Source organism: Rhipicephalus microplus, chromosome X (assembly GCF_043290135.1).
Source record: "Rhipicephalus microplus isolate Deutch F79 chromosome X, USDA_Rmic, whole genome shotgun sequence".
Classification (NCBI taxonomy): domain Eukaryota; kingdom Metazoa; phylum Arthropoda; class Arachnida; order Ixodida; family Ixodidae; genus Rhipicephalus; species Rhipicephalus microplus.
In genome coordinates, this window is record NC_134710.1 from 10,007,102 (window position 1) to 10,027,721 (window position 20,620).

The window sequence follows — 20,620 nt, forward strand, 5'->3', positions numbered from 1 at the left end:
TAAGTTGCGGATTTATTGGATGGAGCGTGTGGAAATGATGATGCAGAACATAAAAAATGTGGCCGAATAGAGGTTTACATTTAAGTAGTTGGTCAAAAAAAGACCACATTGTGACCGGTTCTGCACCATAGAGGGCTACATAAACTGCCTGCACTGTACTTTATCAAATGCATACAATAAAACCCGATATCATGTGGCAGAAATAATAGCCAGGAGGGTATGGTCTTAAGAAGCAATCAAAACTTTTTGCGCAGGTTTGGTACGAAGGAGGCTGCAACACACGCCATTGTGGCAACTCACAATTCGGATGTCAATGGCCAGACAGTCAAGTGTTCCTGGGGCAAGGAGGCTACTGACCCCAACAACCAGCAGCAGCCTCAAGTGAGTCCAGGAGACAAGCATCCCTCCTGGCCAGAGCAGCGCAACCCTTCCGCCGGGGTGATCACCCTTCACCTTGCCCACTGGTGGTGGAAGAATGCATTCTCTGTCACCAATCTGTTCATCTTGAACCAGCATTTTTTGCTTCTTGAAGTTGTGTTAATTAAGCCTTGATATGACCAAGCCATATTACCTCCCAAGTGAAAATTCTTAACTGGTAATCAAACTGGTTTGAACTGGTCCTAGTTCAACTGGTTTAACGAACACTTTCCAGTTGGGACCAGTTGCCAATTGGGAATGCATTCCCAGTTGGCTACTGGGACTAGTTGGGATTGAATTGAAATATTCCCAGGGGGAAACAGGCCCCGTTTACAGTTGGTGCTCAAATGTACATGGAATCCAGCTATCTCAAATAATCTTGAACGTGCAAATAATTATCATTCTGAGAATATCATACTCCAATGGATTCAGTGTTAACTGTAGAAGATTATTATGATTTATTAGCATTAAAAAAATGGTACACTGTGCCCAATAGGCAATTGCTGCTGTGTATATTGAACCAGCACTGTGGTTGCACATACAGTGCAAAGCTTGCTCCGCTTGGCTTTCATTTCCTGAAGTTTTGTCCTGAAGTTTTGTGCTGCGGCTGATGCATGTGTGCCATTCACCAGTCACCAACGGGGGAGCGTTACTGTAAAATACAATATTTACTCTAATGTAACGCGGCCACAATTGTAACGCGAGGGGTGACTTTTTAGTGCTGTAAAAAAAATGTAACGCGAGTAAAGTGGGGGAAAAAGTACCTTTATTTGCTGCACATGGTAGTGGCAAAGGCATTCCAGTTTCTAAATATGAAGTTAATTTGTCTCTTTCATCGCCATAATTGCCGCTGGTCGAGCCCTCTTGGTCACTTTGTTGCTCCCAGACGACGTCATCCTCCGTGCCATCCATATAGTTCGATATGCACCACTTTTTAAACGCGCGAACTATCATGTCATGCTGCAAGCCATACCAAGCTGCGAACACTTACTCGGCAATCTTCGCGGCGCTAGGTCGCTTTATTTTACCCGTAAGTGTCAAAGCCCAATCTTCTTGCAGCCATTTTCCGTACAGTTGCCGCATTCTATCCTTAAATGGTTTGTTCAGGCAGACGTCTAATGGCTGTAGCAAGGACGTCATACCTTCGGTAATAATGGCGAGCTGCGTTTCCCGCATCAGCTTCTTCACTTCGGGCGTCAGGTGACCATGAAATGAGACGAGAACTAGGACTGACGCGGAGTGGAGGAGCGCACCTGGCCGTCGGCACCACACAGTCTTGACCCAGTCAAGCATAAGCGGAGTGTCCATCGAACCTTCTTTTAGGCAGCGGACAATCACATCCCTGGAGAACACCTCCTTCAGGATGGTTTTGCGTCGTAAAATGATGTATGGCTGCAACTTGCACCCATCCGCCAAGCAGATTAGCATCACGGTTAGGCGTGTCTTCCCGTTGCCTGTTGTCCTTATGCGAACTTGGGGGGGCACCTGTGTCGCTGACAGTCCTTGACATAGGCATGTCCAAGAAAACGGGAGTCTGGTTCATGTTGCCAATGTGCCCCAACGGCATTTGCGACGAGTCGCACAGGTCGAGCACAAGCGCGGAAACTTCACTAGCTTCGCTTCGCAATCTGCTGGTAGCTTTTGTCTTATCGACGTTGTTTCTTCGACTGTGTTTATTTTCCACCGCATGCGTGGTCACGTAGCGGTACATCGGGCCGCAAGGCGGTTTCTTTATTTGCATGCTTATAGGTGTGCCCATTTTAGCATACATTGCCACAAACTGTTATAATCGATATAATGAAACAATGGATATAATGAAATAATTGTGGCTCCCCTTCAACTTTGTTACGTGGTTTGAGTGTACGTACAAGTATTGTACGAGCTCGTTTCCTACGAAATGCAGGCACAAATTTGCAAGCACAAGTTCATACACAAACATATTACAGTCGAACTCCGCTACAACGAACGCCGCTTCAACGAAATTTCCGCTACAATAAAAAATTCACGATTCCCCGTCAGCAGTCTATAGGAATCAATGCATAAATATTGTAGCGACAACGAACACTTTTTCTTCGATCGTCCCACTTCGACATTTTACGATGTGATTCCCAGCCCAGATACTTGTTGATATGCAGTTTCCCGCATCAGCTTCTTCACTTCTTGCGTCTATAGGAATCAATGCATAAATATTGTAGCGACAACGACCACTTTTTCTTCGATCGTCCCACTTTGACATATTATAATGCGATTCCAAGCCCAGATACTTCTTGCTATGCAGTAAGCTCAATCTTTAACATTTCAATGCGTTTCAGAGCGTGAAAATGCATCAATCTAAAACACGCGTTGGCACCACCAGAAACCGCCGCTGTTCAGCAAGCATGGGTGCTGCCATTGCTCGATAGCGATGGCAATCGGTGGTGTTGACTTTCTTTTTTAGCAAAGTCATCAGAACGCTTCAGAAAAGTCGCTAGTTTTAGGCAAAAGTCTAAACAATGATTATGACGCTTTTTTCCTGATTAGTTTTTTACTTGATAATGCACCGTGCAGAGATATTTTTTTATTTTAACAATATTTCAAATAAATTTCTGTTGTGGCGAATGAAGTTGGACTACGCTGCTACCTCCTGGCTACGCCACTGTGAACCAGTGAGCAGCTGTAGTCCACCTCTTTGCGGTGAACTGAGAGCAGTTCGGAGCCGCTTTGCCCACCTCCAACTGGAACAGAACGAGTGCTCAGATTGTATGCAGTGTGATCTGAGCAGTAACACAGCAGTTTGATCGCTGTTTGATGTCTGTTTTAGAACACTCTACCTTAATTTTTGAATGGCTCCAAAGGGATAGAATTGTCTCTAGCACGACTGAACAGACGCTAAATTTAGCAACTTTCTCGCTAACACCACAACAGCGTTAACACCACTCATGACTGCTTTTGTTTTCCCACTTGCTTGCTTTTGAGCCGCAAATGATCCGAAGCTGAAGCTCAGTCGCTCAGTTCATGGTTTCCTCTTTCCCGATTCGGATGCTCATCATTATGTTCGCGCTTGGCCTGTGTGGTAACTAATCAGAGCGTCTGTTCGTCCGCATTATCAACAAAATATGGATAAGAATGGCATATAATAATGCAAAAGTTGCTGCTCCATGATACCCTGCCTCCATCTCAACGTTGTCGGATACTTTTGACGGCGGACAGCTGCTGGTGTTAACGTGTTAATGCAACTGTTTGGTTTGTTCGCGAAAGCGGTTTTAGGCATTGTTTCAGCGTGCTTTTCACCATGGTCTCGCTATGCATGGGTGAGAATCGCATCGCTACGCTGCTGGGAAAGAATAGGAAGCAGCGGACATTTTTTTTAATTTTGAGAATAAACGTTCCTTTGTTAATGTAAGCTCAGATCAGCTGTATTTTTGTTTATTTCCCTACAATGAAATTTTCGCTTCAACGAAATTTTTCCACGCCCCGTGAGTTTCGTTGTAGCGGGGTTCGACTTTAAAGGGGCCCTGAAATACTTTTTGAGCATGGTCAGAAAACGCTGCCAATCGGTAGTACAGGTTCCATCGGTAGTACAGGTACAACTTGCGAGCCAAATATTATAGCGCAGCTCGCAGCCTGGAATTTGCTATAAATTATCAAGGTCAGCTAAAAATAGCTTTCTCTTCTCTCAACAAATTACGGATTAAGCCCAAAAATCACTCGTAGTAATCTCGTTTATCAGCCATTGGCTGATTTGAACATGGCGCGCTTCGTTGTTACAGAAGTTGCTGCGAGAGGCCGTCACTTGTCCATGCGTATGCGCGCGATCGCACTGATAAAGCCGCGTATTCGGGAAAAAAAAGTGCTCAAAGTCGCAAGGCACGAGTGACATTTTTTGTTTGCCCCTCTCATTTCTCCCTGCTTAGCTTTCAGCGCTTTTGTCGGGACGAGAGAAGAGAGAATGCGATTGCAGCGTGTGACAAATCTTTAACTCCGCTCGTACTGGACGGATTCTTAAAATTTTTGCAGCATTGAATGTGTGGAATAATATGCTTTTCTAGTGAATTAATCCTATAGTTACTCAAAAAAGTGTTTCAGGAGTGCTCTAAAGAACAGTGTCGAAGGCATTTGTTTACAATTAAATGTTCCATTGTCTCGGCACTCAAAACATTCTGTGCAAGCTGCATTACATCTACATCTGCTCCAAGACGCTAAGGCAACTAGCACTCGAAGCTTATAAGTAGTGTAATTACCTTCAAACGGCTGCATAGCTGAGAAGACGCAGGCAGCGCAGCATTCCGCACACATTGAATCAATGTATACGTCTTGTGGAACGGGAAAACAAGTCTTGTGTGACGTTCTCCTGAAGTTAAAGTCTTCCAGAAATGTAACTGTCGAACACTAATTTGACAAAATCTAATTTATGCACTCCACGACTTCACATTTCTTCTCAAAAGCAGCACAACTCAGCAGCACGTAGACCGCTCGGTAACTAGCCCTCGCAAAGTAGTAGGCGTTCTGTGCCCTCGCCACATGTGCGGTACGAAACTAACATCGCGCTGTGTTCTGAAATTATCCGTGTTCGTTATCAGATTTTTTTGTGCTATAGATATTGTGGAATAGACCAAAATGCGTTTATTTTATGCGTAATACTTATCTTTGATTACTTTACTGCTTCAACATTCCAATGTTTGAGCCTATGAGGTACGGAATTAATGTGACGTCTGTCGCTGCAGCGAAGGTGGACTTGTGCGACCGTGTTTCTGCAACGTTTGTGTGAGCAGAGAGTCGACTTGGTGTCAGCTGAGCTGTTGTAGCTCTCGGCAATACTCTATATTTTGTCGTTGCATGGAAATAATCACAATGTTGCACTCAACTCTATCAAGCAGGCATGCTCCCAACGAAGCAACGACAACATTAACACCCCGAGATCAATCAGGCCGCGACAGGCGTAATAGATTGACAACAGCTGCTATTTAATATTGCCACAAGCATTATTACGTGGTAAAAAGAAGATGAAGCATAGCACACGAAAGAACATGATGCCTTCGCTTTGTCAGTGAGCGGACTAGCCTGACATTCGGCAGACCTTCAGTTACGGGTTTCAGCACATTATAATGTGACAATATTGGTTGAAAGTACTGAACGTAGTTGATTGAATGTTTAAGTGCATTGTGTATAGCGCACCTGTGCAACGAAATAATCCACGATAATAAATACACATCAGGTCAGGTTAGGCCGTTGATACCTATATAAATAAGCGAAAAGGATGAAGTCTACAAACAAGGAAAGATAGCTGCTTCCAAAAATTAGAAATTTGTTTTTCTCCATCACAATAAGTGCCGGTTTTATGGCCAATCTCCCGTTGTGGGTACGAGCCAAGACATATGGGAACAAGCAAGCAAGCTGCTTCCAGTTGAGCTGGTCATCCTGTTGTTGAGCAGTTGAGTACTGAGACCAACTGCTAACCGGAACCAATTGCAACTATAATCAACTGAGACCACAGTCGAGTTGTAACTGGTACCAATTGCTAACTGGAACCAGTTACAACTGGTATGAAGTGGGACCAGTTACTTCTCAACTGGGACCACTTGCTAACTGGCGCCAGTTGCAACTGCAATCGACTGGAACCAGTTAGTTTTAAACTGGGGCGAGCTGATACTACTTAATACCAGTTGAAACCAATTGAATTCCCAGTTACACATTTCTACCTGGGCTTGACTGACGTATGGGTGATATTAGTGCTCAAGTTGAGTTGCTAGGACCCATAGGTCATCAAAAAGTGTGGTGCTCATTCAATTTCACCCAAGAAATTCATGTTTTGCACTTGGGGCTCACTTTGACTTGAAACTTGCCAAAACTTCTCACGCAGAGCTTGGTCTCAGCGAGTTTTCTGGCCTGTGGTGCTTGCCAGGAAACAGCAGTTGTTTTTCCCCGACCCCTCCTTGTGTAGCTTCCTGCTTTGTCTAGAAGAGAGAAAAGTGCAAATCCCTGTAACTCGCCTCATACTCGACTCATTTGAAAAGTTTTTGCAGTTCAAGACTCTATAAATTCCTGTAGTTGAATCATTCGAGGATCGCATAAAATAGGTTACACTTCTTTAAAATTTATTACTGGAATGCACTCACCAATGACGAAAGCATCTGTTCTCTCTGGTACCTTACTCGGAAAGTTTGGCTCCTTTCAACTTCGGGTCACAGTTGACAATTTGTCAGGGACGGTGAAGGGACTTATAAGCAGAGGTGTGCATATACAAAAAGTTTTGAATATTCTTCAAATATTGCAATCATAATATTTGTATTTGAATCAGTAACCACGTGTTTGAAAAGTTTCGAATACTTCAGTTTATTCTTTTTGAATAAGCTTACCGTAATTACTCGAATCTAACGCGCACCTTTTTTCCGGTTAAGCGAGTTCATAAGTCGCATGCGCGTTAGAATCGAGTACGAACAAAAAAATTACGGTCAATCTATTGCCATTGGCAAATCCGAAATGGCCGCCCCCTACGTGCGTCGGCATGGCGCGTCGGCCATTTCTGCCTATGTGTTTCCCATGTGCGGCACTTCGTACGTGTGCTGAGGAGTTCGTCATCTAGTAGTGCATTAGCATCGACGGCGTGGAAGGGCCTACTCCAAAAACTCGAGTGCACCACGATGCCGCTTTTGAAAGAAAAGTCATCGCGTGTGCAGAAACGGACGGAAATCGGGCCGCATCGCAGTCGTTCGGAGTTCCCGAAACGTGCGTGCGGGACCGGCGGAAACAAAAGCAGAAGATTGTCGACAGCAAAGCTTCACGCAAAGGCTTCAGTGGACTACAGCAGGGTTGTTTTCCGCAAATTAAAGAGCTGCTCGGCGAGTATGGTCTTGAGCAGCGAGCGGCACAGCGGCCCGTGACGACAGAACTGCTCCAAGTGCGGGCTATGCAAAGAAAAAGGGCTAATGCGAAGCCAGTTTAAAGCGAGCAGGTGCTGGCTAACTAACTTTATGAAGAGGAAATGCTTTTCCCTCCGAAGGGAAACATGCATATGCGAAAAGTTTTGTGGAGAAGTACGATGAAAAGCTTCACAGTTTTCAGAGGTTCGTCCTAAACTTGCGGCGCAACAACGGCTACCTGCTTGGGCAAATTGGGAATGCCGATCAGACGCCTCTTTACTTCGACATGCCTGGCACCACAACTGTCGAGAAGAAGGGGGCGAAGCAAGTTCGCGTGCTGACATCGGTCCACGGTAGAACTACAGTGACGGCAATGCTCTGTTACACGTCAAATGGGCACAAGCTTCGCCCGTACCTCATATTTAAATGGAAGACGCTCCCGAAAGGAGTCGTTTTTTCGAGTGGTGTGATCGTGCGGGCCAGCGAGAAAAATGGGTGCGCGTTGCAATCGATGTCTTACTTTTTTTTTTTTTTTTCGCGCTGGAAATCCGGTGCGCGTTGCAATCGAGGGCGCGGTAGAATCAAGTAAATACGGTATGTTACTGTAAAGAACTTTTATGCCTTTATAATAAGTGCAGCAATGGTAAGCGATGCAGTGATTACCGCGACTTCAGAGCAAGTGCTATGATGTATGCACAAAAATACACGAGAGCATGATGATACTTACTGACAAACGCGCCGTCATGTCATCAAGCAAATGTACAAATCATGAACTACCTCCTTGGCAGTATGTGTGGCTTTGTAGTTTACAGCTGTTACCGCTTGTGCAAGTGTACCAAGTACACTGCTTGCTTTCATGCTATTGTGCATGCGACTTCTTCAGTAAAGTGCGCATCATTCGTGGAAATGAAAGCAACTTGCTGCCGCCGCATTGGCTCAACATAATAATCTTTGCCCCTTTGCGCAGTATGGTGCTGATCGAGCACGAAGGGAATGTTTCTGGACAAGGGAAAATACACGCGTATGTTGCAGCAAGCGACACTGATGGAGTGAACTTAGTAGCAGCTACACTGCACGTAACTGGCTAAGAACACTGGGCCTGACGATGCAGCAGGGAACAAATACTGATTTCACCCGCCTAAATAGTACCGTAAGAAACTACTGCCCCATAGAGGCGCAGCACCTGAGACTACATGCACTCAAGTTTTCGTGGCGTACAAAGTGCTATTGGATTGCAAAATTTAAAAAGTAATAATTTATAAAAAAAGTTTGAGCGCTATCTCTTTGATACTTTTACACGAACACTATGGAGACATGCTGAGTATTTGTGTTAATTTTCATCAACTTCTGTAAAGTTTTAGGAAAGCTTTCTACCCTAAGCCAAATCCCCCCCTAACAGTTTAATTGACAACAAGTGTCTTTGTAGGGCATATGAGAGATATTGTATTGCTTTTGCACAGTATATTCATTTCTGCCAAGAAAAATATTATGAACTGCAAAACTATGGAAGAGACCATGAATGCCTTGACTTTCTCTGTGTGCCTTATGAAGCATGACCCACCATTCTCAATTTTATAGGAAGTGCTGAAGGTCCTTCTCTTGCCTAGATATGGATAGGCTTCAGTAGAACGAGGTTTCAGTGTAAACAAACAGATCGCAATTGATAATATGGCCGTGGATATCTTTAAAAAAGTCATCCGCAATGCCACGAAACCCCACTGTGGACTGCTTAATGTTACACCGTTGAGAGAACTGAATTCATCAGTGCACCAAGCCAGGCATAGATATGTGTTGCATGTAGAAGAATAAAAAGGCAAGCTGTGGCACAACAGGTAACCTTGAAAATTAAAGAACTTGAGCTCAAGCTACACGGCATGCAAGAGAGGAAGACAAAGCTAACAAAACCCTGAAACAATTGCTGGAGTCAGCCAATCACTTTTCGGAAGATGCCAAAGCAAGAAAGAACGCGACTTTGTTTTGTCATGGCCAACAGTTTTGTCGAACACCTAAAGTAAAGAGTTTGAGCTAGCTGCTATTGGGAAAAAAAAAATTGTGCGAAAGGAGAGCTTCTTTCCTTAGCCATGTAGGAAAATAAAATTACGTTAGCACCCCTTGAACTTCTCTTTTTTGCATCCTTGAACTTCTTGAAATGTCCTTAACTTTCAGCCAAATATTGTGCGCGAAGCGTGCTTTAGAAAGCTCTCGCATTTGTGGTCAGTCTGCATTTAAACCATATTGTTTGCAGAATCTGGCTACCCAGTACTCATACCCATACCAGCAGATGGGCTACTGGTACCCGCAGGCGGGATACCCACAAGTCCAAGGACAGTTCATGCAGGGTGTCCAGTACCCCTACGGACAGTACTATGGACAGGGCTTTGGGTGAGTCTGGCCAAGGAATTATTGTTGCTTTCTGACAAGTTCTGCATGCAAGTTGTATTTGATGGGCTGTGTTCTGTGGTTGTGAAGCAACAAATGTGTAATGCTGTATTTATTTCCTCAATTTTTTTTCTTTATTTCCTGCATAATGATTGCACCCAAACATGGCCACAAGCCAAAGTGTGGCCTCAAAAATATGTATATGGAATTATAAGGTAGCTACTCATACGATGTATTAAAAACAGATGTTGGAACATGCAGGTACTAATATAAAACCTTCAAGATCTATATCTGTTGCCTCTGCCTTTGATGTTACTCCACCTACGCCAACCAGAGACTTAGCATCAGCCAAAAGGCCACGTTATGAACCCTTTTTTTTTTTTTTTGAAACGCTCCATTGCTTGTTTGTTTGTTTGGCGTCCCCTCTACCTTTGTAGTACCTTCATTTCTTCCCTGCCGACGTACCTGTGTTGAGAAGCGTGGTCATTATCTCACTTTTCTGAGCCGCATTATGACTAGTTTTTCATCTCTAGGACTGCGCGGTAAGCGATATTGGTCATTCTACGCTAGACGTCTCCGCCATTCTGGCGGCCATCTCAAGTGTATTTGAAAATAATCATGCGGATTTACGGCATTGAGAACAGTGAATTGCTAAAATGTTTCAGACAGAAAAACAAAATTTTTTGGTCATGTAGGTAGGTACCTTCTGAACTCAGAATGTCGGCTGAATGTTGTTTGGGAAAACATTTATTTTAAAAGTACCACTCTTTTTTTCTCTACCAAGTTCGGTCTGCATGTTAAGTAAAGGAGCTTGTGTAGTTTGAATCTCAATAATAATAATGCAATTTTTCTGCCACATACGCCTCCTAGAATTTCACCAAAATTTGTCATGTTTGCATTTATTCTACCGCAATATTGCACTTTATATGGATATCCAAACCTGCCAAGTCTTCCGGATTGGCCGGAAGACTCCCAGATTTTGACCTTTTTTCCGGTTGTACGGTTGTCATGAAAATTTTTCGGAAATCGAAATTTCTGTGCGTGATCTGGCCGCATTGACAGAAAAGCAACTCAATCCGCTCCACGCTTTTCGAACCTACCCCATTTTATTATGAGTTTAAGAGGCGTTCATGTGAACGTACAGTATAATCTCAGTTATGCGAAACCACGGCAGATACGAATTCCAAATTTTACCATGTTCATTGGGCCTCAATTCGAATGTTTCGAACACATTTTCTAATCGCGGCGGGTGATACGAACTTTAGTACAGAAACCATTGAGAAGGCCGAGAGCAGCGTACTCGAAGCTTCGAAAGTACGCGTGCGACCGGCGCACGCCCCGTCTTCTACAGAGTGTTTAATTGTCGTTGCCACACCCGCTGTGGACGAAACCGCGGTCGCTCTTGACACGATCATGTGTGGTGACAACGTAACTGACAGAACCCCGTAAGTGTGTGCTCGACCAGTCAAAGCAACGCTTTGAGTGTGTGAGTCAGTCTGTCTGTCTGTCTGTCTGTCTTTCTGTCTAGCCGCCTACGTCTTTTAGCTCTCCTGGCCGTTTTGATAATGGTATCTATACCAAACCTGGTATGGCATAACATGACTGTATGAATAACATATTTGACTAGTTATAACATGAAAATCATGACATATATGTCACTAATGTCATGATTTACATTTCATGGTCCTGTAGCTGTTGCGGTGGTTTCGTTCACATGACATGTTGAAAAACTGGTATAGTATGGCATGATTGTATGGCAAACACAAGCGACAGACCCTAACATGAAAATCATGACATGCATGTCATGTAACAACATGACTACATGCCACGCTCATGATGCGCTCACGGCAGTTTAATATGGAAAGGGCGACTTGCCTCACATTTTTGGGAAAACTTCTCTAATCGCGAGAATGAATTAGTCTTATACCCCTGTCACACGGCCACTTAAGAGTCTTTTAAGTAAGCGATCTTTTTCCGAAAAGGAGTTCCTGACGGCAGACACACTGCACAGAGCGAATTCCTTTTCAGAACAAAAACAAGCATGTCACACAAAAAAAGAAACGCGTGGGGATGATTTCATGCCATAAAGTGAAACAGGGCCGTCGTGCAGTAGGTTGAGTGATTCTTGTGATGACGCATCACAGGGCGTCTCCGACGTGACGTCAGCTACATTGTTAGCGTTCAACGAAGTGATGAACGTTCTGTTGCCTTCCACGTTTCGGCGCCAAGATATTGTTCAATGAGATGACCCGCGAACTCTGCGGACAAAACTCGTAGATGTCATAAAATAAATAAAATCGTAGATGCCATAAAACAACTTAGTTTTGAAGGCGCGTGCGCAGCCAGGCGCATAAGGATTAGAAAATGAGCTACTGTTTGCCGCAGCCGCCGCGCACAAAACCGCGGTCACTGCGACGCGATAGGGATCTATGAGCTCCAAGGGTACGCAGCGGTAAGGTAAAGACAGTAAATACGTAAAAAAACAATAAGAAGTTAGTTTCGCCGCAAGGGCGAAGCAATAAATGTGACAGCAACAACTTGGAATTTAACGCTGAGAACGTCGAGCAGATCGAAACGTGTGGCGTGCTGCTAACACACAAATGACGCACGAGAACGATACTCGCAGGACATGAGCGAACAAACGTTCACCGCTCGACACGCAACGCGCTGTTTAAACAAAAACGATGCACAATATGTAATCGCAGGTACAGATGAGTACAAACTAACAAGTGTCCCAGTTGCTATACCTCGCTGTGTATGAAAAGCACGCTGTTTTCGCAAAAGGGGCCTGCGTGTAGAGGCCAAAGTGACCTTTGTGCGCCCGGCAACTAACGTTTTCGTTTCAGTGAAAGCCGCCCAAGGCACATGATTCTCCCCGATTCTCCCGCCACAGGATAAGCGCTCTCGCACAGGCATCTATCCATGGGGCAAAGTACACGTGAGAGATAAGCACGCATCGGTGCATCGCGACGAGCTCGGCGGCGAGCGCGGGCGGCTTTTTTTCTTTCAGTGTTCATATATATATACATATACATATGTATACATATACTGTGAAGGACGGCAGTGGAGGCGACGGCAAAAAAAAAAATAAAAAAACAGCCTAGATCTCGCGCTTTTGCGGCAGCCAGCTGTGCCGTCCCGTCCGTTCACGCGTGTCCCAGGAAGACACACGCGAGTTGTTTTCACTGAAATAGATTCTGCTAGCTGTGTTGATCCTTTGAGACTCTCACCTTAGTGAAAAACTCTACCCTCGTCTGTTGGGCCACTCCTAGCCACTATAAGACAGCAACGCTTATGTTGGCACTTGCAATTGAGGACCCTCCTCCCTGCCCCATTGCAGGAATCTCCCGGATTCAGAATCCTTGAACTTGGCAGGTATGGATATCTGAGCAATGAATATCTTATGAACAGAAGGTATATTTTGTGGAAAAAATACAGTTCGACCTCTCAATATATTTTGTGGAAAAAATACAGTTCGACCTCTCAAGTTAAAGATTACAAGAAAAAGCACGAATTCTACAATATCGACATTTTTGTTAATATTGAGACGTAATTTGCATCATGTGGTGGTCCAGTTAAACATCACCTTGATACCTAACACTAAAGCAAATAAGCAGTTACTTTTATGTTACAACTTTTATTATTACAGTTTTGTTTTAAGGAAGAAAATATTTTTTTAAGTTTATCTTCTTCCCATTTCGTCATACGAGAGCTTCCGCCTTCAACTTCCCCATTGCCGTTAATGGGGAACCAATAAAGTTATCATCTTTTCGGCTTAAAGTGATTACTTTGCATTTGAAACCGTTTACCATACTTATTCGAATATAGGTCGACTTTTTTTTTTTTTTGCGAAAATATTGTTCATAACCATCTATCGACCTATAATCACGATCAAACCAACCAAAAACGCCGAGCTGATGGCGTTCAGCTGCCACGCCCGCTGTTCTTCAAGCGGTTCCTACTGCATACGCACGTTATACTGTCGATCCCTCACAAATAACGGCCCCACTTGAAACGAACTTTTGCTTAAAACGAACAATATCCGTGTGACCGTGAAAATATACGTTTGTTCAATGGTACAAAATTGCACCTATAACGAACATCTCCGAGTGCCGCTGATCGGTTACAGCGAACGCAGTCATCGGTCTGCCAACTTCCTGGGAAACCAATTTCGACCACCAATCGGGCATCGGCAAGGTGCCCATACACTCTTATTGTAAAACGCCGATTCTGCCTCCGCGCCCCTCTAGTTGCCACTCTTCCCGACCGCTTTTTGTTACGCACCCCTCCGTCCTTGTCCCCCGCTACTCTGAGCACCCGGCATCGCCAGACGAGGCCTGTGTTTTCACACTGCCATCAATCTTTCGAAGACCGGTCGGCCATCTACCTTGTTTTTCATTGCTGGTACTGTCGTTGGCGTCGCCAGCCTGGAGTGACCAGACCATTTGCCAACATCATCGGCCACCGACTGTATCCGATAGTCTGCACTAGTGCACGCGCGTACGCTACCCCATCGACTCTGATAATTTGCGATTCGTTTCGTGTTTAGTACTTGTTTTCGCACACTTCGCACTCAACTCAGCATGCCTTCCGTGCGCGTGCGGAAGCGCGAAAATGGCTGTGAATTTGCGCGGAACAAATCTCAAAATATCGAAGTTCGGGAGGCCACGCAAACCCGCGAGCGCAACAAAGCGATTTTTTTACCACGTCTACCGATTTTTCGAACACAGCCGCGCGCACCGATCCAGGCGGCCATGTTTTGACTTCTGTGCGTGCAGGCACTCTTTCCGAATTTCTCTACGTGCGAGTTTCGTGGACCTTTCAAGCAAGCTACCCAACCTGCCTCCTTCCCGTGTGTTTTGGTTTTCAAGGTTGCCCTCCCGCCGCATCCTGCCCTCTCTTTAACGCAACTCCTTGCCATTCTCTCGCAAGTCTGCTCACCTATCTTGATCACAACCCCTTCGCCGGTCTCCACCGCTCCGCGACGCCCGCCACGCTGGCTCGAATTAGTTTCGATTTCTGGCTACGAATTAGTTTCATTTACTACGAACTTCGGGGTGCAGCGAACGGATGCTGCGTCATGGTCAGGTTTTGTTATAAGCGGGCTTGACTGTATATCATAAAATCTGAAATAAAGACCCCCCTCCTCCTTTCAGGCTACCTATGCAATTGAGGAAGAAGTTACTCGTGCAATAGCAGTGTTTGCGATGAAACCCACGATTTCCCTAGATATTGGCCGTGAAGTCTCTAGTTCCTAGACTGTCTTCCGGTGTGCAGCCACACTACTGGCCTGAAGCCTCGCCAGAGAACACTCCTCGCGCTTTGTTCAATTGTGTGATCGGCGTGGCGGGGTGACGGTTCGCATTTGCTTTTGGCGTTGCGCCGTGCTCCCCACCGGGCTGCAGCAATCAGGCGCCTTCTTCTAACCACCACCACCACAATTTGGTTGTGCGCAGTTGCGACGATGTCACGTCGGCATAGCTACACAGGTGACTTCAAGTACTAAGTGATACTGTTTACCAAGAACTCTAGCACAATTGTGTCGTGCAGCGCGAGTTCTGTAAGGGTCGCCAAAAGCAGCGGAACCATCTGTTTGCGGGCAGATGTCGTCTTTATGCCTTTCGCCACCTGGCAATCGGCAGCGGTGGTGGCAAGGACGACGTCGTTTGGGAAGTAGCGGATGCTTGTAAGGAATTCGATGGCATCATCTTGCACAGCTGACAAGATGACGACCCCGGCAGTGATTAGGGCGCTAAGTTGTGTATATAAAGGTGTGCTTTGTTTCAATTTGTCTCCTTCTAAGCTTAAAAGAAAGCATTGGTCGACCTATATTTGAATTTTTGTTTTTCTCTCGTAGAACACTTTAAGTAGGGCACGAGCTACATTCATGCTCGATTTATTTTCGAGTAAATACAGTAGTTTCACCTGCCATGTTTTGTACCACTCATTAATACACCTATCGTCTTTTTGAAGGGTGAAATGATCGCTATTGTTGCAGATGGGACAATAGATAATGCTGCCATCAGTAATTATATGCATGCATGAGGATAAGTTGTCAGGCAGGTAATTAATGTAGATGAGGAAAAGAAAGGAACCAAGAACACCGACTTGTGGAACACCAGAGGAACCGTAACAAAGGGATTAAGAGCGATTGTTCGCGATAGTGAATTGTTGCCGGTTAGGAAGTTTCTGAGCCATGTTAGCTGAAGAGAATCTATTTTTAGTGATGCCAGTTTTAAAATCAAGTGACAGTGAGCAACACGATCGAAGGCCTTTGCAAAGTCAAAAAATAAAAAATCTGTAAATATTCTGCAGTTTTTGGGGCTTTGCGTTTGGGGGGGCATGTTAAGCTTGTCCTAGTGGCAGCATATGTTCCAGCAGCCTACAGGCCTACATTTTGTATTACAATAGAACTGCAATAAATTGATTACAGATTACCCGCATTTCACAGTAATACGAATTTTAAGGTTGTTTTGGACAAACTATGGTAAATAGAATGCGCTGTGATTTGGTGTTATACGAACAGTCCGTGCAATCACCGCAGATAGTACAAACACTCGATAGGCCGCTGCACACAGGCAGTGCAACACAGCTTGACTGTGGGAGGAAGGTCCGTTCACGCTTGGCCTCGAAGGGAGTGAATGCAGCAAAACTCGCCGCAATTTCAGTCGGCTCAATGGCTAAATGTGACTGGAAAACCACAGCGTGAGGTCGGCGCTAAAAAATTAGTCCGAGACCAATTTTTCCACCATGCAATAGCGAGTCGCCTTCCCACTTCACAGCTTTGACTGCAACACTGCCCCAGCTCAAACCATATGATGTAAACAACTGGCCGCCAGTTTAACATGGCTGCAAAGGTGGCTAGCTTAAGCGCAGTCAATAAGCTCACGGCCTAGACAAGGACGCGTTCACCAAGAGCTTGGTTTCGGTTACAATCGTTAAGACCACTGGAAGTGCAGCAGGAGCGAGTCGGCATGCCCCAACATGGCTCGCCTTAGCGCAGCCGGCTGAATCCGTCACCGCTGCTGCGTTCATCGTGTCGTTCTCCCGAAACAACCTTTGAAAAAGTGCCAACTGTTTCTTTTCAGAGCTTCGCATGGGGGATAGTTTTAATGTTCAAGAAATGGGTAGAATGGAATGAATTATCCAAGTGGCAAAGGTGCTGGCGGCATGTTACGAGAGGTAGAACGAATGTGACGCGCACGGATGTGGTTTTCAGGTTGCTCTGGCATTTTCTTTTTGCTTTTTACATTTTTTCGTTTACACTTTACAGCATAGTTTTCGAGTAAGTGAATTTCGAGTTGTTTTCCCGCATTCGCTCCTTTTGAGGCAAAGTGTCTTTCTTTCAGGTGACTTTCTTATGACAGCGAAGGCAGAAAAGTTTTTTTTAAAATAAGCTTTTTTAGCAAGAACTAGTTGACCCCAACTCATAACTCCAGCCAAGCGCTCGCCACCTAGTGGTCGCGTCTGGAAACAGCGCTAACAGGGTCAACCTTGAAAGTAGATGTGCTACCACATTGCGCATGTTGAGAAGCGGCCGCAGAGTTCTTCAATTTTGGCCATGTCACATGCACAGACACAAAAAAGGAAAAAAAAAAAAGCGATGTCTGAAGGCAATTGTTGTGTGTGACAATGCGTGGAATTGCGGTGAAAAGATGGCAACGTATTGTTATATCTCTTCCCGAAGGATGCAGACGAAACGAGATGGAGAATGATGCAAATTGTTAACTTGCGCATAGGAAAAGTGATAGACACTATGGTAGTTTGTTCTAATCAATTCTCTTGCGAAGACCTAATTCTACACTGTGAGTATACCATTATTTATCGTGTGTGCATTCTTATCAATATTCTAGATTCTCTAAGTGCGGAGTATCGTTTCGTTTATATAAGCAAGCACTTTAGGAAATTTGTTGTTACATGTGGGACATTTTTCACATATGCTTGTTTTCTGTGCGAGCCATAGTGCTACCCAGTCTCAAATTAAGCTGCTGCAATCCTTTCCCCGAACATTTTTAATTTCCCGTGTGTGTATAGACGCACACAAACACGCACGAGAAGGTCGTGCATATGTAACTGCGTGTAGGTATATTTGTGCGTACGTATATCTGCTTTGAATATGACCTACTGCCAACACGAACAAGCGAATATTAGGATGCACACGACCTAATTCATTAGACACCTAATAACATGGATCAGCGGACAGAAAGCAAGGAGCACTCATATTGCAGTCTAAACTGCGATTTGCCTTATCTCTAGATACACTGGCCCAGGCATATTTCCGTTTTGTAATCATGTGAACGACATGCGTATTCAGCTTTTGACGGGACAGGGGCACTCAATGGGCAGCACGAGTCTGCAGCGTAGTTATCTCGAAAACTGATAAAGCCTTGCCTGTAGCAGGGTAGCAACGCAGCTCAAAAGTGCTAGCGCCTTTCATAGAGTCCTGCTAGACTTGAGCAGTTGCCTTCTTCAACCGTGGGCTCAGTAGGAAGGTTCTTCAACTTGAAGTTAATGATCTGGTTCGCTGAAGAGGCTCAATGTTTGCGCTCACCGCACAACTATTTCCGCTGTTTCACCAGTGAAATCCTTAATGCTAATGAGAATAAGAGGGTCTGCAGCCACCACTCTTAAGCCATCCGCGAAGCAACGCGATCCGGTACCATAATCAAGAAACTTCAGCACAGTGCCAAGCGAAAGTGTCGTGTTGACCCTGTTAAGCACAGCCATCATTGATTTTTCAACCACTGTTGCCAGCACAGGGAGCATTTTCTAGAGTTGCAAATAAAGTTATTAATGATCAGCTTTAAGCTATTTTTGGCTAATCCTAAGATACGAATTAGTATCATCGAGATTCTGCTATACAAGAGTAGTGGGCGCTCTGGTTCATCCTGTACAAAAGAGTCTGTATTATCCACTCTTAAAGGGGCGGTAAGCCACAGTTGACCTTATTTCTAATTGTGTCCGATTTGCCCAATCACATCGCTACTCAATGTTGTCTGCATGCTGACAAGTTGAACACAGATTATAAATTAAATACGTGATCGCAGGCTTTTTCATTGTCATTATCATTAGTTACCCAACAGATACTACGCAGCCAATTCAGCCGAAGGCAAATTTCAATGTTAGTGCCTGTCGAGGTGACAATTTTCAAAACATTTCAAAAACTAAAGAACATTGTGGTTACTTTTAACCAACAAATTTTACAATTATTTAAACTGCAATAACTAGAGCCTTCAGCATATTTTGTAACTGCTGGCTAAAATACCGCTCTGAATAGGGGTGTGTGAATATTTTTTAATAGTGTTTGATATTTGATTCGCACTCGTTTTATTATTCGGACTTCCTGAAGACAAATACAGTAAAACCTCGTTAATTCCAAGTCACTGGGGCCGCGAGAAATCTTCGAATCAAGCGGACTTTTGAATTAATAGAACATACAAAAAAATTAGGATGCAAGGTGGAACTATTCAAAGTAATCAAGGCTCGTCGTTTGTTGCGCCGGTTAGCTTGCGGCTCCAAAGGTTATGTTTTCCAGCAAAACCTGGTGGCCTAAACTCCTCAGAACCGTTTGATAAAGTTCTTGACTGACTGACTGACTGACTGTCGTGATCAACTGAAATATATGCTTGTGGAAACAAGACATCTTCACTGCAACACAGCAGTGACACGCAGGCAGCATGTGGCCTGCTCCTAGCTTTGTCAGCATGTCATGATGCGACCATTTCCACATATAATTAGGAATTTAATAATGGCCAGAAGAAATGATCTATGAAACTTTCTAACCTAGTTTTCAAAGTAGGTGTTGCTGGCAAGAACGCTGCCTATAGTGCAAAGGCGCGAATTGCTAGAGCATTTGGAAAACAGAGGTTTGCATACACTGGGAATTCTGCCAAACTGTCTTTTATTAATTTCTTTACAATCCCAGAACATATCGATATGTAGGGTTTAACGTCCCAAAACCACCTTATGATTGAGAGATGCCGTAGTGGAGGGCTCCGGAAATTTCGACCACCTGGGGTTCTTTAACGTGCACCCAAATCTGAGCACACGGGCCTACAACATTTCCGCCTCCATCGGAAATGCAGCCGCCGCAGCCGGGATTCGAATCCGCGACCTGCGGGTCAGCCGCCGAGTGCCTTAGCCACTAGACCACCGCGGCGGGGCAATCCCAGAACATATGGATAAACCAAAACCCGCTTGTGCAAAGGCGCGCATCGCTAGAGCATTTGGAAATCAGAGGTTTGCATGCACTGGGAATTTTGCCAAAGTGTCTTTTATTAATTTCTTTAGAATCCCAAAACATATGGGTAAACCAAAACCCGCTGTCGTTGCAAAAAACCCACAATGCTGCCCACACGTCACCGCTGTGTTGCAGTGAAGCACATCTCGTTTTCCGCAGGCACACATTTCGGTTGACCAGGAGATTGTTTTTGTTTGTGTGTTTGTTTTTTTTTCCTTTTTTTTTTTGCACTGTAAGTACCAAGGCTAGGGTAGTTCAGCTGCCACTCATTAGTATCTCTACGTCGCATTGCCTTGTGGCTAATAAAGGCTATTGTTTCCACAGATTTGCCACGAAACTAGCTTCACACCCAAAATTTATCTATTTGTACTGCTCTACTTTTAAATAAAAAGATAATTGGATATTAAAAGGGCCAGCAACTACAAAAAACATGAAATGAGATGACTCCACTGATGGAAAGATAGTGTGTCACATTAACTCAATCAGCCGTTTTAGTGGTAGGTGGATTTATATTTTTATTTCTTTGCAAATAATGACCTGTGCAACATCTGGCGGTAAAAATATTAATGATGTGATGTACCAGGACACGTGATTGTAGATTATTTATGACGTCAACGATTTATTTTTTCTGTATTATAGTATTGTTAGCTTCTTAATATTATAAAAATATTGCTCCATAAAAATGTGCATATAAAAGCCTGTGTTAGTAGTATGCATTAAATTGGCACTGCCTTCGCGTGATGGA

At 44.4% G+C, this 20,620-nt stretch overlaps 1 protein-coding gene across 10 annotated transcripts in view; it reads left to right on the plus strand.

Annotated features, from left to right (window-relative positions):
• LOC119175652 (nucleolysin TIAR) overlaps positions 1-20,620 on the plus strand; it is a 153,010-nt gene that overhangs the window by 117,766 nt on the left and 14,624 nt on the right. For 7 of the 10 annotated variants that reach the window (XM_037426578.2, XM_037426574.2, XM_037426577.2 and 4 more), the window contains 2 exons: positions 255-438; positions 9,502-9,638. In XM_037426578.2, coding sequence (XP_037282475.1) covers positions 255-438; positions 9,502-9,638 — 321 coding nt within the window. The remainder of the gene's footprint in view (positions 1-254; positions 439-9,501; positions 9,639-20,620) is intronic. The other 3 variants (XM_037426575.2, XM_075881804.1, XM_075881801.1) reach the window with 1 other exon arrangement.